This window comes from Phyllobates terribilis, unplaced genomic scaffold, assembly GCF_046119375.1.
Source record: "Phyllobates terribilis strain yellow unplaced genomic scaffold, ASM4611937v1 Scaffold_5__5_contigs__length_657084704, whole genome shotgun sequence".
NCBI lineage: Eukaryota > Metazoa > Chordata > Amphibia > Anura > Dendrobatidae > Phyllobates > Phyllobates terribilis.
In genome coordinates this window covers 61,794,911-61,811,472 of record NW_027362765.1, presented here as the reverse complement: position 1 = coordinate 61,811,472, position 16,562 = coordinate 61,794,911, and the positions used below count along the sequence as shown (strand labels likewise).

The 16,562-nt window shown below is 43.7% G+C and overlaps 2 protein-coding genes across 2 annotated transcripts in view; both read right to left on the bottom strand.

Moving 5' to 3' along the window:
- LOC141272037 (uncharacterized) overlaps positions 1–16,280 on the bottom strand; it is a 234,212-nt gene extending 217,932 nt beyond the window's left edge. The window contains exons 1-4 of the mRNA XM_073682327.1: positions 16,218–16,280; positions 12,310–12,454; positions 12,001–12,180; positions 11,795–11,918 (exon numbers count right to left, since the gene is read on the bottom strand). Of these exons, the coding sequence (XP_073538428.1) occupies positions 11,795–11,918; positions 12,001–12,180; positions 12,310–12,454; positions 16,218–16,243 (475 nt within the window). The 5' untranslated portion in view covers positions 16,244–16,280. The remainder of the gene's footprint in view (positions 1–11,794; positions 11,919–12,000; positions 12,181–12,309; positions 12,455–16,217) is intronic.
- On the bottom strand, positions 4,080–7,561 carry LOC141272027 (uncharacterized). Its single transcript, XM_073682312.1, has 2 exons — positions 7,444–7,561; positions 4,080–6,190 (listed from the first exon to the last, which is right to left on the bottom strand). The coding sequence occupies exon 2, from the start codon at positions 6,177–6,179 to the stop codon at positions 5,286–5,288; it is 894 nt and encodes a 297-aa protein (XP_073538413.1). The 5' UTR covers positions 6,180–6,190; positions 7,444–7,561; the 3' UTR covers positions 4,080–5,285.
- Positions 16,281–16,562: the final 282 nt, after the last annotated feature.

The following is a 16,562-nucleotide window of genomic DNA, read 5'->3' as shown; positions in this document are numbered from 1 at the left end:
CAAGCACTTTCCAAGTGATGCTAAAATCGCTTGGAAAGCGCTTGTCAACCCACATGCGGAAATGCATGTGAAGAACGCTTCACTTCCGCTTGTCCCTGGCAGGAAAAACGCATGTACAATCCGCATGCGTTTTTTCTGCCAGGGAGATGCAGAAACGCTCAAAAAAAATCCGGAGCATTTCTGCATCGTGAGCACATAGCCTTACATTAATTGTATGACTCAATATTGAGCACACGTAGCCAACTATACACGGCGGGAGGCCGCACGGCGCCATCTATACACGGCGGGAGTCCGCACGTAGCCATCTATACACAGCGGGAGGCCGCACGTAGCCATCTATACACGGCAGGAGGCCACACGTAGCCATCTATAAACAGCGGGAGGCCGCACGTAGCCATCTATACACAGCGGGAGGCCGCACGTAGCCATCTATGCACAGCGGGAGGCCGCACGTAGCCATCTATACACAGCGGGAGGCCGCACGTAGCCATCTATACACAGCGGGAGGCCGCACGTAGCCATCTATGCACAGCGGGAGGCCACACGTAGCCATCTATACACAGCGGGAGGCCACACGTAGCCATCTATACACAGCGGGAGGCCGCACGTAGCCATCTATACACAGCAGGAGGCCCACATAGCCATCTATACACAGCGGGAGGCCACACGTAGCCATCTATACACAGCGGGAGGCCGCACGTAGCCATCTATACACAGCGGGAGGCCGCACGCAGCCATCTATACACAGCGGGAGGCCACACGTAGCCATCTATACACAGTGGGAGGCCGCACGCAGTCACGCACACACAAACATATACGGACATATACATACACGCATAAACACATTTGAAACACAAAAATACATATAAACAGACATCACACAATGATATCTGCCTGCACACACACACACACTCACTCACTTACACTCACTCACTCACACACACACACTCACCATCCCCCGGCTCCAGTCCTCCTGCTCCTCTCCGGTGCAGCAGTGCAGGCCGGGCGCGCACTGCGTGACGTCACAGCTTGGAGACACGGCCGCGCAAAGGGCCGTGTCTCCTAGCTGTGACGCGGCCGGGCCAGCACAGGGAAGTTAACAGCTGCAGTGCTGGCCTGGCCGAAGAAGTAGCTGGGGAGCGGTCCGGGGGCCCCCCCACCACTGACTGCCGGTATGTGCCGTGGCGCCACACATATAATGAGGGCAATCTGGCCATAGACACCCCGGAGGCCCGGGCCCCCTGGAGGCCCGAGGCCCCAGGCGGTAGTCCAGATTGCCCTCATTATAATCCGCCTATGCGTGTACATATAACATTACATGAGAACGAGGGGGCTGCTGCTCTTCCGGACAATCACAGTCATCACAAGTTTTCACTGTCCATTCAGAACTCCTGGAAAGATGAGTGAAATATTCTCTACAACCAATTTAATGGACTGATAACTATTGCTGGACTATCTTACTATAACGTCTTCACGTATTCTGTATTTTTCTACAATAACTACTCAATAAACCTCTATATTTTATATAAGAATTATCGTGAAGTCCTCCTGATGCACTGGATGGGGAATAAAAAATATTAAAAGAAAAGTAAAGACTATCTCCTAAAAATACATATTTTTCATTTTAACGGCCTTTGGCTCAACCTCGAGCCATGGCAGCTTGATGGATGAACGATCTGTAGACAGATTGATTTTATGCAAGCCTAGATAGGGCCACCAGAGTTTTCACTGCCATTATGTTGATAGTATCAAGTGTGAGGCAGTGACCGGGATTGTATATGAGGGATGGTATATATTCCCCAGAATGTGTACAGAGACCTATTAAATCCATTGGAGTGCATTGCAGTCACAAACTCACCTGCGGCTGCAGTGCAGGAATGAAGGTGAGCATTGACCTGGTCAGGCTACCTGGCTAAGGCAGATTAGTAAAACCCGGCAGGGCCTTCATTTCTTGGAGGAGGTTACAGGAAGGCAGTGGGGTGGCCTACTCCCTTCAACCCGGGTTTTCCAGTGGCTCTTGCCACAGGTCCTTTAAAAATCCTGCATTAAGGAGTAGTGTTGTTCAGTATTGGGACCTGCTAGAAACATAACAGGAAAGCTTGGTGAGCCTGTGAGCAGCTGAATCCACGCCTGGGAAGGCTCTGCACCAGGCCCGGCGCAGCCGTTGCCCACGGCAACCGTTGTTTAAGGACTCACGTTAACCCGGCTGTGAACCGGAGGACTTTTCTGTTTACCCGTGAGTAGCTGAATAAAGCTGTTTATGTTGGACTTGCTTGGGTCACTGCCTCAGTTACTGCACCGTGTGAACACCGCCACCTTACACAAGCTATCAGGTTGCTGGTCTTCATCTTTGCCCTCTTCCTTCTATTCTTCCTACCATGATGTCCTTCTCCTGTGATTGCTCTCTTCGTATGATGTGTCCAAAGTAGGCAAGTCTTGGAGATCCTTTATTTAAGTGACTTGTCTGGCTGGATTTGTAATGCATATAGTTTTAAAAAATTATGACAACTCTGTTGGCTGTGCTCAGTCACGGTCAAGTCCCTCTCTGTGATGCTCCGCCTACCCTGCAAAATGGTGGTGCTGGACTGGTATACATACAGCAAAAGTCAAATTCTGGCAAAACAATTTGATAAATTGGCCATATGTGCAATATGTCATGAATAGCAATAATAAACTGAATTCCACTTTTAATAATAGGATCTGGCACGTCAAGTTAAGGAGGCTTATTCGCCATGCAATGCTCCTCTGGGAAATTTAATATGCAAATTGCCTCTTCAGAGAAAAAGAGGAGTTGTACTCTATAGCGCCACCTATTGGAAGTAGCAATCCTCTTTTTCTATGTGTCCGGTATGAACCCCAAACTTTACAGTTTGGGTTCGCTCATCCCTACTTGTTACTGATCCAAACACGGGCCCATCTATTTGGTCTGTCAAGAGTCATTCTCATCTCATCAGTCCATAAAACTAATGAAAAATTTTTATTCAGATATTTTTTGACATTTTAACTTCTGTGACTTGTTCAGTGGTGGTCGGGTTTTAGCCTTCTTTACATTGGCCATGTAAGTAATGCTGGACCTCTAGGTAAGTTGCAGTTCTGGAATATGACAGCACTGAAAAATGACTTTCTGGTCACTTCACGTTTGGTTCTTCTTAAATCTTTAACAGGTAATGTACGTCTTAATATATCAACACAGCTTTTGCGACCCTATTGACTATTTACAACAAAACTTTTGTTGATTCTGTGATCATGTAATAATATCTTAGAAATTTTTAAGAGTGCTGCATCCCTCTTACAGACTTAAAAATTGTTACAAGTTTTCATAGTCAGTTAAATCTCTTTTTTTCACTCACTTTGCCTGAGGAAAACAAGCTAACAAGGTTCCAACTACCTGTCTGTACTGCCTGACTGTGATCTCTGTCGGATCAGAGAGGTTATCGGCAGCTCTTGCTGCAATTGTGCAGCTTCTGGTGATGTCACGTCGACAGAGCAGTTCCTCCTCTTCCGCCCTGCCCTGTGGAGGGGGCGTCACTACCCATGTCATATTCATTGACACCTGATTCACCTTTACCTAATTGACACGCTGACTCACAGCTGTCAATCAGAATGACATCACCAGTGTCGCTCTGTCAACAGACAAGACCAGAAGAGCTGCTCTGTGGACATGAAGTCAAACGAAGAAGCAGATTCACAGCCAGGAGCGATCTGTAACTGCTCCGAGTCGGCAGAGATTGGCACCATGCATAACAGGCAGATAGTTATCTACTTGCCTGGAAGTTCTTAGCCTCATAGCAAAAAATAAGCAAAGTGATGGATAACCTCCTAAGACATCTGTCCAGTCAAAACTAGAGTTCCCCTACATAGAAATTATACATGTTACCCCATACTGCAATATAAGATCAAGTGATAAAGTTTCACATTCTGCAGTTCCCCCATTTTAAAGTGCATCCACTTTAAAATGGGGGAAAAAGAATTCTGAGCAATTTTGCATTATGTAGGTTTGTACATGCTAGATTAGCTGGGTCCACTATTTCAAAAACTGTCAAAGTTTTGGGGCTTTTTCATGAGATTATCCCGAAAATCATGTGGCAGAGTAAAATCATCAAATGCAAAAGGTCCTGTGGACATAAACAACATATCGACAAAAAGGGATCAGTGTAAGATGTTTAGAATCATTCCAACGAACAGGCAAAACACATTCAAGCAAATGAGAGCTTTATTTTTTTTTGTAGTTTTGAATGACTTCATCATCAAAGTTCTTTGTACTTCAGTACAATGTCTTGAATGAGCCATTTTACTCACAGAGCAAGAGCTAAAATAAGTAGGAACAACATTTGCTGCCCTCCTCCTTTAAATAAAGGCCATAATTGACACCTATTTCTTCACAGAATGAATGACCCCACTAATTGAACCCCGCACTAATATCTTTTTTTTACCAAAATAGTAATTAAACACATTAGTGATGTTAGACTGCTATTATTTTGCACATAACCGTACATTCCTTATTAATATGTCTTTGGAGTGTGGAGAATCCAGAAGAAATCCACGCAAACACATGGAGAACATAGAAAGTCCTGGCATATGTTGTCCTTTTTGGGATTTGAACCCAGGATCCCAATGCTGCAAGGCAACAGTGCTAACCACTGAGCCACCGTGCTGAACTGTGATCATTGTGCAGTAAATATGATCTCGTATCATGATTCTACATCAGTACAATTACATCAAAACCAACCTTATATAGTTTTATATTATTTTAGGGGTAAATAAAAAAAATCTTGTCTATGTTGCCATTTTCTGAAATCTGTAACTTTTTATTTTTCCATTGATTGGGAGGGCTTGTTTTTTGTGGCCTAGCTGACCATTTTATTGATACCATTTTGGAATATATAAAATATTTGATTGCCCCTTATTGCATCTTATTGCCGAATTGTGGTGACCGAAAAAACAAAATTCTGGCATTTCAATGGCACTCCGTAGTAATCCATTGGAACCAGGATAAAGAGAGGGAGGATGGGCACGTGGAACGGCACCAACCGGTTTGTGCGCTTTAAATGTCGCTGTCAGAGTTTGACAGCAGTATTTAAGAAGATAGCAGCAGGCAGAGGCATTCACTGATACTGAAGGCAGCTGATGGCTGAATAACACAGCCATCATCTGCTGGGAATGGGGCGGTATCAGTCTCTATGCCCACTCCATACATCTGCTTCTGACTTGCACCATACATATACACTGGATGTAGGGAAGGGGTTAAGTTTGTAGATAAAACTTTCCCCACATTCTGAACATATTTACTTTTTCCCTGTGTGACTTGTAACAAAATTTAATGTATTGGGAAAACATTTCCCATATTTTGAACATGAAAGCAGCTTCTCCTCTGTGAGATTTCTCTGATGTCTAACTAGAGCTGATTTATCTGTAAAACATTTCCCACATTCCGAACATGAAAATGGCTTCTCCCCTCTATGAATTCTATGATGTCGAACAAGAGTTGATTTCTCTGTAAAACCTTTCCCACATTCTGAACATGAGAATCGCTTCTCTCCTGTATGAATTCTCAGATGTCTAAGAAGTGTTGATTTCTCTGCGAAATATTTCCCACATTCTGAACATGAAAATGGCTTCTCTCCAGTGTGACTTCTCTGATGTTTAACAAGATCAGATTTTGTAGAACAACAACTCCCACATTCTGAACATGAAAACGGCTTCTCCCCTGTGTGAATTCTATGATGTTCAACAAGATATGATTTCTTTGTAAAACTTTTATCACATTCTGAACATGAAAATGGTTTCTCCCCTGTGTGAATTCTATGATGTGTAACAAGATATGACTTCTGTGTAAAACTTTTACCACATTCTGAACATGAAAATGGCTTCTCCCCGGTGTGAATTCTCTGATGTCTAACAAGAGCTGATTTGTCTGTAAAATATTTCCCACATACTGAACATGAAAATGTCTTCCTTTTCATGTGAGTTCTTTGATGTTCACCATTCCTTTTGTCATATTTATCAGTCTGTGATGAATCAGTAGATAGAACCTGTTCAAAAGGATCAAATGATAAATCTTTAGTGTGAAGATCTGAGGGTATATCTGAAATAATGGTATGGCCTTCATATATATCGGATGTGATATCATGATCATCTGCTTTAAAATCTGAAAATATCAGATATTTCTCTGAGCTCATGGTCCAGTCATCTGCCAAAAAAAGATAATGAAATACATTCTTTAATTTTTTTAAAAACACTTCTTTGAAAATATATAACTGTAATTCAAATATATTACTAAATATTTTATAACATAAACATTTCTACAGTTCAATTCAGACAGGAAGATGTCTTGAACTCTAGTGCCACCTATTGGAAGTAGCAATCCTAAAAGTCAATGTTGACGCTTTAATGAGCCTTGCCACATTACTTAGGATAAAAGCCAAACCAAAATCTGTATTTGCAGATACGTGATTCGGGGGTTTACCCCTCCTTATTGCAAAGAAAGAGGTCTGATTTGGCTCTGAGAAACCTCTGATTTGAGTCTAGGGGAGAACATTTCTCCTTGTGAAGAGTGACATGCCAGTGGAAGGAGACTTAGGCTGTGTGCCCACTATGCTGTGTGCACAGTATATAAAATCCATGCCGGTTGCATGGATTTATATAGTGTGACCAAGTTGTCAAGCACTTTCCAAGTGATGCTAGAATCGCTTGGAAAGCGCTTGACAACCCGCATGCGAAATCGCATGTGCAAAATGTGTGACAAACGCTTGTCCCTGGCTGAAAAAACGCACGTTTTTTCTGCCAGGGAGATGCAGAAACGCTCAGGAAAAATACGGAGCATTTCTGCATCGTGGGCACATAGCCTAATAAGCCATGCAATGCTCCTTTGGGAAATTAAATATGCAAATTATTTCTTTAGAGAGGACTTGAACTTTAGTACCACCTATTGGAAATAGCAATCCTAAAAGCCAATTTCGATCCTATAACGAGCCATGCAACAAGACTTCGGATAAAGGCCAAACCTGAATCTCTATCCAATCAGAGGCCTCTCATACATCGAATTCAAATCTCCTGCTTTGCACTGAGGAGGGGCAACACCCCAAAACACGTGTCTGAAAATAGAGATTATGGTTTGGCTTTTATCCCAAGTCATGTGGCTAGGCTCGCTTTAAAAAATAATTGATACTGATATACAGTGGTGGCCAAAAGTATTGGCACCCCTGCAATTCTGTCAGATAATACTCAGTTTCTTCCTGAAAATGATTGCAATCACAAATTCTTTGGCATTATCTTAATTTAATTTGTCTTCAATGAAAAAACACAAAAAGAATTGTCCTAAAGCCAAATTGGATATAATTCCACACCAAACCTAAAAAAGGGGGTGGACAGAAGTATTGGCACTGTTTGAAGAATCATGTGATGCTTCTCTAATTCGTGTAATTAACAGCACCTGTAACTTACCTGTGGCACCTAACAGGTGTTGGCAATAACTAAATCACGCTTGCAGCCAGTTAACATGGATTAAAGTTGACTCAACCTCTGTCCTGTGTCCTTGTGTGTACCACATTGAGCATGGAGAAAAGAAAGAAGACCAAAGAACTGTCTGAGGACTTGAGAAACCAAATTGTGAGGAAGCATGAGCAATCTCAAGACTACAAGTCCATCTCCAAAGACCTGAATGTTCCTGTGTCTTCCGTGCGCAGTGTCATCAAGAAGTTTAAAGCCCATGGCTAACCTCCCTAGATGTGGACGGAAAAGAAAAATTGACGAGAGATTTCAACGCAAGATTGTGCGGATCGTGGATAAAGAACCTCGACTAACATCTAAACAAGTTCAAGCTGCCCTGCAGTCTGAGGGTACAACAGTGTCAACCCGTACTATCCGTCGGCGTCTGAATGAAAAGGGACTGTATGGTAGGATACCCAGGAAGACCCCACTTCTTACCCAGAGACATAAAAAAGCCAGGCTGGAGTTTTCCAAAACTTACCTGAGAAAGCCTAAAACATTTTAGAAGAATGTTCTCTGGTCAGATGAGACAAAAGTAGAGCTTTTTGGGAAAAGACATCAACATAGAGTGTACAGGAAAAAAAAGAGGCATTCAAAGAAAAGAGCACGGTCCCTACAGTCAAACATGGCGGAAGTTACCTGATGTTTTGGGGTTGCTTTGCTGCCTCTGGCACTGGACTGCTTGACCGTGTGCATGGCATTATGAAGTCTGAAAACTACCAACAAATTTTGCAGCATAATGTAGGGCCCAGTGTGAGAAAGCTGGGTCTCCCTCAGAGGTCATGGGTCTTCCAGCAGGACAATGACCCAAAACACACTTCCAAAAGCACTATAAAATGGTTTGAGAGAAAGCACTGGAGACTTCTAAGGTGGCCAGCAATGAGTCCAGACCTGAATCCCATAGAATACCTGTGGAGAGATCTCAAAATGGCAGTTTGGAGAAGGCACCCTTCAAATATCAGGGACCTGGAGCAGTTTGCCAAAGAAGAATGGTCTACAATTCCAGCAGAGCATTGTAAGAAACTCATTGATGGTTACCGGAAGCGGTTGTTCGCAGTTATTTTGGCTAAAGGTTGTGCAACCAAGTATTAGGCTGAGGGTGCCAATACTTTTGTCTGGCCCATTTTTGGAGTTTTGTGTGAAATGATCAATGATTTGATTTTTGCTTCATTCTCTTTTGTGTTTTTTCCTTGCAAGCAAATTAAATGAAGATAATAATACCAAAGAATTTGTGATTGCAATCATTTTCAGGAAGAAACTGAGTATTATCTGACAGAATTGCAGGGGTGCCAATACTTTTGGCCACCACTGTATAGTATGTTGCCAGGTGAGGTATCACCATAGTTTATTTAAGGAAGAGGAAATCAGGGAAAAGAGCTACCTGGTCACTATGTAGGGGCTCTTATTCCTGTGGCACTCGGAAATGTAATTTTGTGTAATTTATTGAAAAAAAACCTAACATATTTGTTGTCAGTAATCAGAATAGAATTTTTAATAAACTGCAATACCGCACAGTTGTTGTATCTAATGAGACGTGTGACTTGCGATAAACAATATCAGCAGTTACACTACTAGGACTCTAGAGAAAAGAGTGGCAGAGAACATATCAGGAGCTCAATCAAATAACACAGCAGGATGGGAAAGAACCTCAACATTTCTTGGCAAGTTCACACTAGTGATGTGTCTATGTGTAGTTGGCATCAAAAGCATTAAAAAGCCCTCACAAGAAAAATATTGGAAAAGAAAGTGTCCAATACTAGAGTCAAAATGGATATTAGATCTTCTTGATACACGAGTACCAAAAGGTATAAATGATAAGACTGATCCTATGTCCTTCTATTGGCATCTTCTTATATTATTCTTTTCTTATTATTGTGTCTTTCTGTGCTGTTCGGTCTGTTTCCTATTGTTGGATAAGTGATTATTCATGCACCATTTAATCTTTAGTACACTATATGCCGGTCTTGTTCCCCACATAATGATTAAAGGCTATGAACAAGCACAAAACGCGCAAGATGTGCAACCATAAATATATGTGATTTTCTGTAGTGCATACCTGTAGGAAGGTTTTTAGCAAGTGACTAAAATTGACATTTTAACCTTTCTATGTGGAAGGATTACTGCTATACAATTCTTCATTCCAAATATTCTCCGAAATCTCGTCCTGTGGACCATCCTATAAGAGGTTACTGTAACATACTTACCTCTTCTGAGTGGACTCTTCTGAGTCCTGGGTAGGTCTGGTGCATGTTATTATTATTTAACGGCCTTCAGCTCATTCTCGAGCCATGGCGACTTGATGGATGAACGCTCTGTAGGAAGATCCATCTTATACAAGCCTAAATAGGTCCATCAGGGTCTTCTCTGCCATTACCTTGATTGTATCAATCCATAAGGTTGCAGGTTTTCCTTGTTCCTGCTATTCTTCCAACCATGATGTCCTTCTCCAGTGATTGCGGTCTTCCTATGATGTGTCCAAAGTAGGCAAGTCGTAGCTTGGTGATCCTTGCTTTGAGTGACATGTCTGGTTTGATTTGTTCCAAAATTGATTTGTTCTTCTTGCCATCCATGGTATTGATAACATCCTTCTCCAGCACCAGATTTCAACCAAAATTGCTGGATGATTTGTCCAGCAATTTTGATTCCTTCTTCTTTTTCGGCAAATCCAGCCTTTCCGAAAATAGCTTCTGCATATAAATTGAAAAGATGGTGACAGGATGCAGCCTTATTTGATGCCTTTCTCTATTTTGAATCATTCCGTGTGGCTGTGTTCCGTTCGGACTGCTGCTTTTTGTTCGATGTAAAGGTTCCTAATGAGGCTGATCAGATGGTTTGGAAAACCATGGTAATCCAAAGTTTCTGGTGATCAACACAGTTGAAGGCTTTGCTGTAGTCGATGAAGCAAATATAGATCTCCTTGTTATATCCTTTGGCCTTTTCCATTATGCATCTACTGTTAGCAATTAAATCTCTTGTCCCTCTGCCTTTTCTGAATCCTGCTTGTTCCCCTGGCAGCTATTTGTCAGTTCTGCCCTGTATTTTCTATGTGGAAAAAATCTTTCTGTCCTTAAAATCAACATCACAATAATCTCTATGAGCAAACTGTAAAAAAAACACCTAATTTTACATACCAGTAATTGAGTAAAATCTGTGATTTCTCAGCATTTAATGGTCAGTACTCACCTGTGTGGTTATCTGTAGGAATCTCCTCTTTATACCACTCATCGCCCGTCACAAATGTCTCTATAATATTAATATGGGGCAGATCTTTACTCTGAAAGAAATATTGTAAAAGTCACAGACAGAGGGAGAAGTTGTTTGAGGAACAGAAAAGATCATAAATGAACATTACTATCAAAACTGACGTAACAGCAGTAGTTATTACATAGCTGTAGGTCTTCTGTATAAATTCATCACAATTTCAGGTCGGCACTCATAGCTAGGAGACTTTGGTGTCCTGTAGTAGTGGATGCTCCTCAAAGTAATAGTGCAAAATACCATGGCACTCACTTAGGCAATTTAAAGATTTATTGGTAATTTAGCATATGGAAAGAAATTGTCAGCCTCTGTATCTGCTATGAACCATAGGACATAGGCCGGTTTCAGGTCAGGGACAGACAAAAACATTGGCCATCCTTTTGATTTCTTTCCAATTCCTGTATAAATCCAACCTGTAGGCTTCCAATTCTATCCAGCAGTCTCCATAACCATAAAATAGTGAGAAGATCCATACAACATCTAATGTCTATGATCAGCTGTATCCTCATATCTACCAAATATAAAGCAAGTTAGATGTTCTAGCTTCTTGCAATTTCTACAAATTCCCCAACCTGATTGAAATGTTGACAGCTGAGAGGATGGGTACATGGATTCAGCTTGTACCAAATTGTGACCTGCCCATCAGCATGGTGCAACAGAAAACTGGTTTCAAGGGAAACTAATCAGTTCATTATCTGCTGCATTCCAGGGTCACAGGTCCAATTTTTTATATTGGAAAGTATAAACTTTGTAAAAGACTGGTGAATCAATGAAACTCACTGGTAGATAATGCAAGACTGAACACAAGACCTTCATACCCTTCTACACATCATAGGGGAGATTTCATGACACCTTCTCTCCATCTACCTGATGATGCTGAGGAACATCGGGATCTTCTTGTTTACAGTCCTGTGGAAGAAGAGGATGGGGACATCTCTCTGGTGTTGTCTTCTCACTGGATAGAACTGGAGGAAGCACATACAGGGACTGAATTCATTCTTTATATACAGATAATTATAGGCCGTGTGTATTTAGTCCTGTCTATTACCTGGTGATGTGAGGGGCTGGGGAACCTCCATCATGACGTCCTTGTACAGATCTTTGTGTCCTTCTAAATACTCCCACTCCTCCATGGAGAAATAGATGGTGACATCCTGACACCTTATAGGAACCTGACACATACAATGATACAGTCATCCCCCGATCCCTTCATAGCGTTACTGTATAATGTCCCAGCATTCCCAGCAGTGTCACCTCTCCAGTCAGCAGCTCAATCATCTTGTAGGTGAGTTCTAGGATCTTCTGGTCATTGATGTCCTCATGTATCAGGGGGGGAGGTGGAGGCCCCCTGATTGGGCTCAGGGTTCTTCCCCATCCCTCAGACACATGGTTCTGACAGCGCTCACTTGAGGTCTTCTTCACTACTGTGTAATCCTGATTATGGAGAGACACATTAATAAATCTCACTACAGACATTTCCAGAGTCCTCACCTCTCCAGTTCTGTCCATCTGTTTTTCCCATAGATAAGAATGATGTAATGTGACGTCATCAGAATCTCTCACCTCTCCAGTAAGCCGGAAGAGGATCTCTAGGGTGAGGTGTAATAATCTCTCCATAATCTTGTCCCTGTTGCTATGCATCTTCAACGAGTCAATTAGTAATATTCTCTGAAAGATTTTAACTGAGAGGATCCAATATTGTAGGGACCTGAAGGGGTAAGAGATGAGCCAATGTAATAAAGATCTCATGTAATAATACAATTAGTGGAGATAAAAGGGGGAAACATATGATGAAATATAACGTTTAGATGTTGAATTCTCTCTCTTTTGTATGGACCTGAACATTTAATATCTTATGAAAACAGCTCCTCCATGTTGCACCTTCACATGAACATTACAGCTACTCAATGGTGGCAGCGGTGATGGAAGCATGTAGTGCACATGATCTCTGTGAAGCATAATTTGGCAGAACAGGCACATCACAGATATACTGGCATCACCACGGCAACAAATATGGTCACTGCAGCGATATAAACAAAAACTTGAGAAAACCATTGGGGCATCAGCAATAAAGTGGAGAGGATCCAACATATTCATTGGATATTTATATTTCTCCAGCTGGACAACTCAATCACATAGTGTAAGTCTCCATTGCTTTTCTACCAGTTATCTGCATTACCTAGAGCATATCTCTCAACTTTTGAAGAAGAGAAAGAGAGACATAAGATGTGGTGCATCGCAGCAAAATTTTAAGCCACATCCTTAATCACACCCTCCTCCACACCCATTTGCCATTTCATTTTCACTTGGCCACATTAAGAAAAGTTTAGAAAGTGATGGACAACCCCTTCAAGGCTGTTTTCACACTACTGCTAAACCTTTTTGTTGTCCTGTCCATTATAGGAGGAGAGCAGCTACTGAATGATTTGCCATCGAATACACAGCAGAGTTCGACCTTCCCCACTGACTATAATGAGATCTGTCAACTTTCTGTCCAGGTGTCTATCACATTTCAAACCTAAGTTCTTGTTCCTATCTGCCCACACTCAGGCTGTCTCATCAACGCTCCTCTCTCCTCTAAGGCCGTCTCATTGGTGTGCTGTCTCCTCAGGACACCTTTCTGCCCTCAGGCCATCTCCTCTCTGTCCTAAGCCTTCTCCTGAGAGCTCATCTTTGTCTTCAGGCCGTCTCCTCAGCGTTCCTCTCTGTCCTCGGGCTGTCTTCTCAGTGCTCTTCTCTATCCTCAGGCCATCTCTTCAGCAGTCCTCTGCACTCAGTCTGTCTCCTCGGCGCTCCTTTCTGCCCTCAGGTTGTCTCCTCAGTACTCCTCTCTGCCCTCAGGCCATCTTTTCAGAGCTTCTCTCTGTCTTTGGGCTGTCTTCTCATTGTTTTTTCTAAGCCCAAGGGCTGTTTTCTCAGTGTCCTCAGTATTTCTTTCTGCCCTCAGGCTGTCTCCCCAGCGCTCTTCTTTATGCTGTCTCCTTAGCGTTCCTCTCTGCCCTCGGACTGTCTCCTCAGTCTCCTAGAGGTGTTCCTCTCTGGCCTCAGGCTGTCTCCTAAGCATTGGCAGGGGCATCACTAGTTTCAAATATCTGGAGCTCCTCATAACCCTAATACAGTTCAATCCTGTGATAAAGCCATGAGCCAAAATGCCATTCTCTATCACTGTCCGTCTTGTAAGCCGCAGACAGCTGTAGACCTGCAGTTTACAAGACGTCAGTGAACTCACGTGCCGTCATTGTATAGCACCACCTCTGCAGGCCTGTTGTAAAAGGTGGAAGAGGAAACTGAGTCTGCAGTACTGGATATTAGGATTAGGTAAGTATCATCCTAAAAACACAGCCACACAGCCGTATTTCTCGTGCGAGGATTGCATCACAGTGCACGGACTGGCCCAGCATCTCTCCTGATAGCAGCATGAAAGAGTGATGTATTTCTGTGCAGCTGTCACGCATTTCCCTCTCTTGCATTCATTGGGAAAGCGCGCGGTGGATGCTGGGCTGTGGCTCGCGGGGAAACAGCCCACAGCCCATCAATCAGTGGGGAGCGCGTCACTGGGTCACACCCGGATGCAGCCAGAACTTGACGTGACATCAGCTGATGTCGGAGCCGGCTGCAGCCGGGGTCACGTGATACCTGTGAGCGGTCAGCGATAGCACCGCTCACACACAAGGTTGACTGTGCAATGTATTTGTTAAAAATCTTATTTCCACCGTTTACATCGATGGGGGGCATGTTCTATAGTAGTGGATAACCTATTTAACTGCTTCTGTCTTCTCAGTGGACACTCAGTGCTCTGCAGTATGGTCAGTGTTCATGCTCTGCAGTGATAAACTGGTGAGTGCAGAACAGCACACTTGGCTCACCACCCTGGACAGCGGGACAGAGATCCAAATCCCAGACTGGTCCACTGGATCGGGATGGTTGGGAGCTATGCCTAGAGGTCTTCTGACAGTTGGTACTGTGTCATTGTGAGTGGATTGAATTTGGGCTCAGGATTCTGCCTTATATGTCACCGATATCAGAAGGTGAAGACCAAGAAAGCAGGATACATGCCATAAAGATGGAGCGCGGCCTGAACGCCATGTGCTTTATGTCCGTCCCTCAGAATCTGCTGTCTACACGGGGAGTGGTGGAGATTATCACTACAGGAGTCGCTAAGGCCACAGAAATATAGATGAAGAGTGATGTAACTAAGAGAGTCCCTTGGAGCAGCCATGAGGGGGATTTACAGGAGTCATTAAGTATAACAGTCTCAATTATAAATTCGCCTGACGAAACCGCAAGAGAAACAAGTCCGGTGTATAGAACCGCAGAGAGGTTTCCCCAAGAGACGTGTCCGCTTCTGTCTATTCATCGTGCTACACACACGCCGCTAGGTTCAGATAGGGCCGAGACCGGTTACATGAATTCTTTGGAATCCTGGGGGAACCGTTACTCAGGGCGCCCATAGACCATGTGCTGCAGCTTCTCTCAGGCACACAGGGGTCTTGACCCTCAGGCACAGATGCGTAGGTTGTTTCACTTGTTGACCAGACACACTTGACAAGAGTCCTCATAAATGGTAGAACAGTAGCATTAAATAAGAAGCTCCACAGCCAGTGAAAGTTAAGTCTTATGAGCAACAGGTTCCAGTAACAAACAGTAGTTTCCTTAGCAGCAAAGCCGTTCACAGTCTTCCCAGTAGTACAGGACAGCACAATTCTAATGCAAAGGCACAATAATGAACACAGCATTCTTTACAGCACAGTGAGATGGAGGGGGGGGGGGGGTTTGCTGAGGGAGATGATCCCTGTGACACCATTTCTTCCAGTCCTTATCTTTCTGCCTGGCAATACTCTGCACTGCTAGTTCAGGAACTCTACCAGACCTGTGCTTAGCTTCACTCCTGACTTGAATCCTTTCCACTTGTAGGGGCGCTTCTGTGAGATGCAGAACACACACCACCTCTCTCTTCCGCTGCAGTCAGACAGTAAACAACCTCCCCACAATCCCCCTGGGGCTCTGCTAAAACACTCCCCTTCTCCTGTGATTGTGTTAACCCCTCTAGTTGCTGGATGCTTCTGGAGCACAACACTTCCTGTCTCCTGTGCTTGTGTTACTTCTAATACTAGCTGAATGCTTTTAAAGCAACAGCACTACTTCTGCATGTCACAATCGTCTGTGGGATGGTGGAGAACCAAGCGCAGCTCTGATTGGTGACAATGCAGGAGGCGACTTAGAAGAAGACGAGAAGGAAATCGCTGATGTTTTCTCTCCCAGAGAAGGAATAAACCTCATTAATAATTTCTATGAACCTTCTATTAAACACGACCCATAAATAACCCCCATACGACGACATCAGCGGGAAATAACAGAAGTTCTGGCTCCAGAGAAAGAGAAGAAACGTCTGTCAGTAAGTTATATGGGAACGAGAATAGAAATGCCACCAGCACTGAGGGGGTTAATAGTAATGGGGGATCACCACATACCTCCACCTGCAGAGCCGCCACCACATATATGGCTGCTCTGTGCGCACAGGACCTGTGGTGAGGTCACAGGAGGGGAGGAGTCAGGGGTCACATGATCAGGGGCCTCAGTGGATGCAGGACTCTGCTGTGCTGGTTGTCATGGTGCTGGATGAGGTGAAGTTTATGAGTGGGGTCAGGAGGGGTTTACAGTGTGGATGTAGCGGAGCCGCGTGTGTACGAGGCGTACGGAGCGGAGCCGCGTGTGTACGAGGTGTACGGAGCGGAGCCGCGTGTGTACGAGGTGTACGGAGCGGAGCCGCGTGTGTACGAGGTGTACGGAGCGGAGCCGCGCTTGTACGAGGTGTA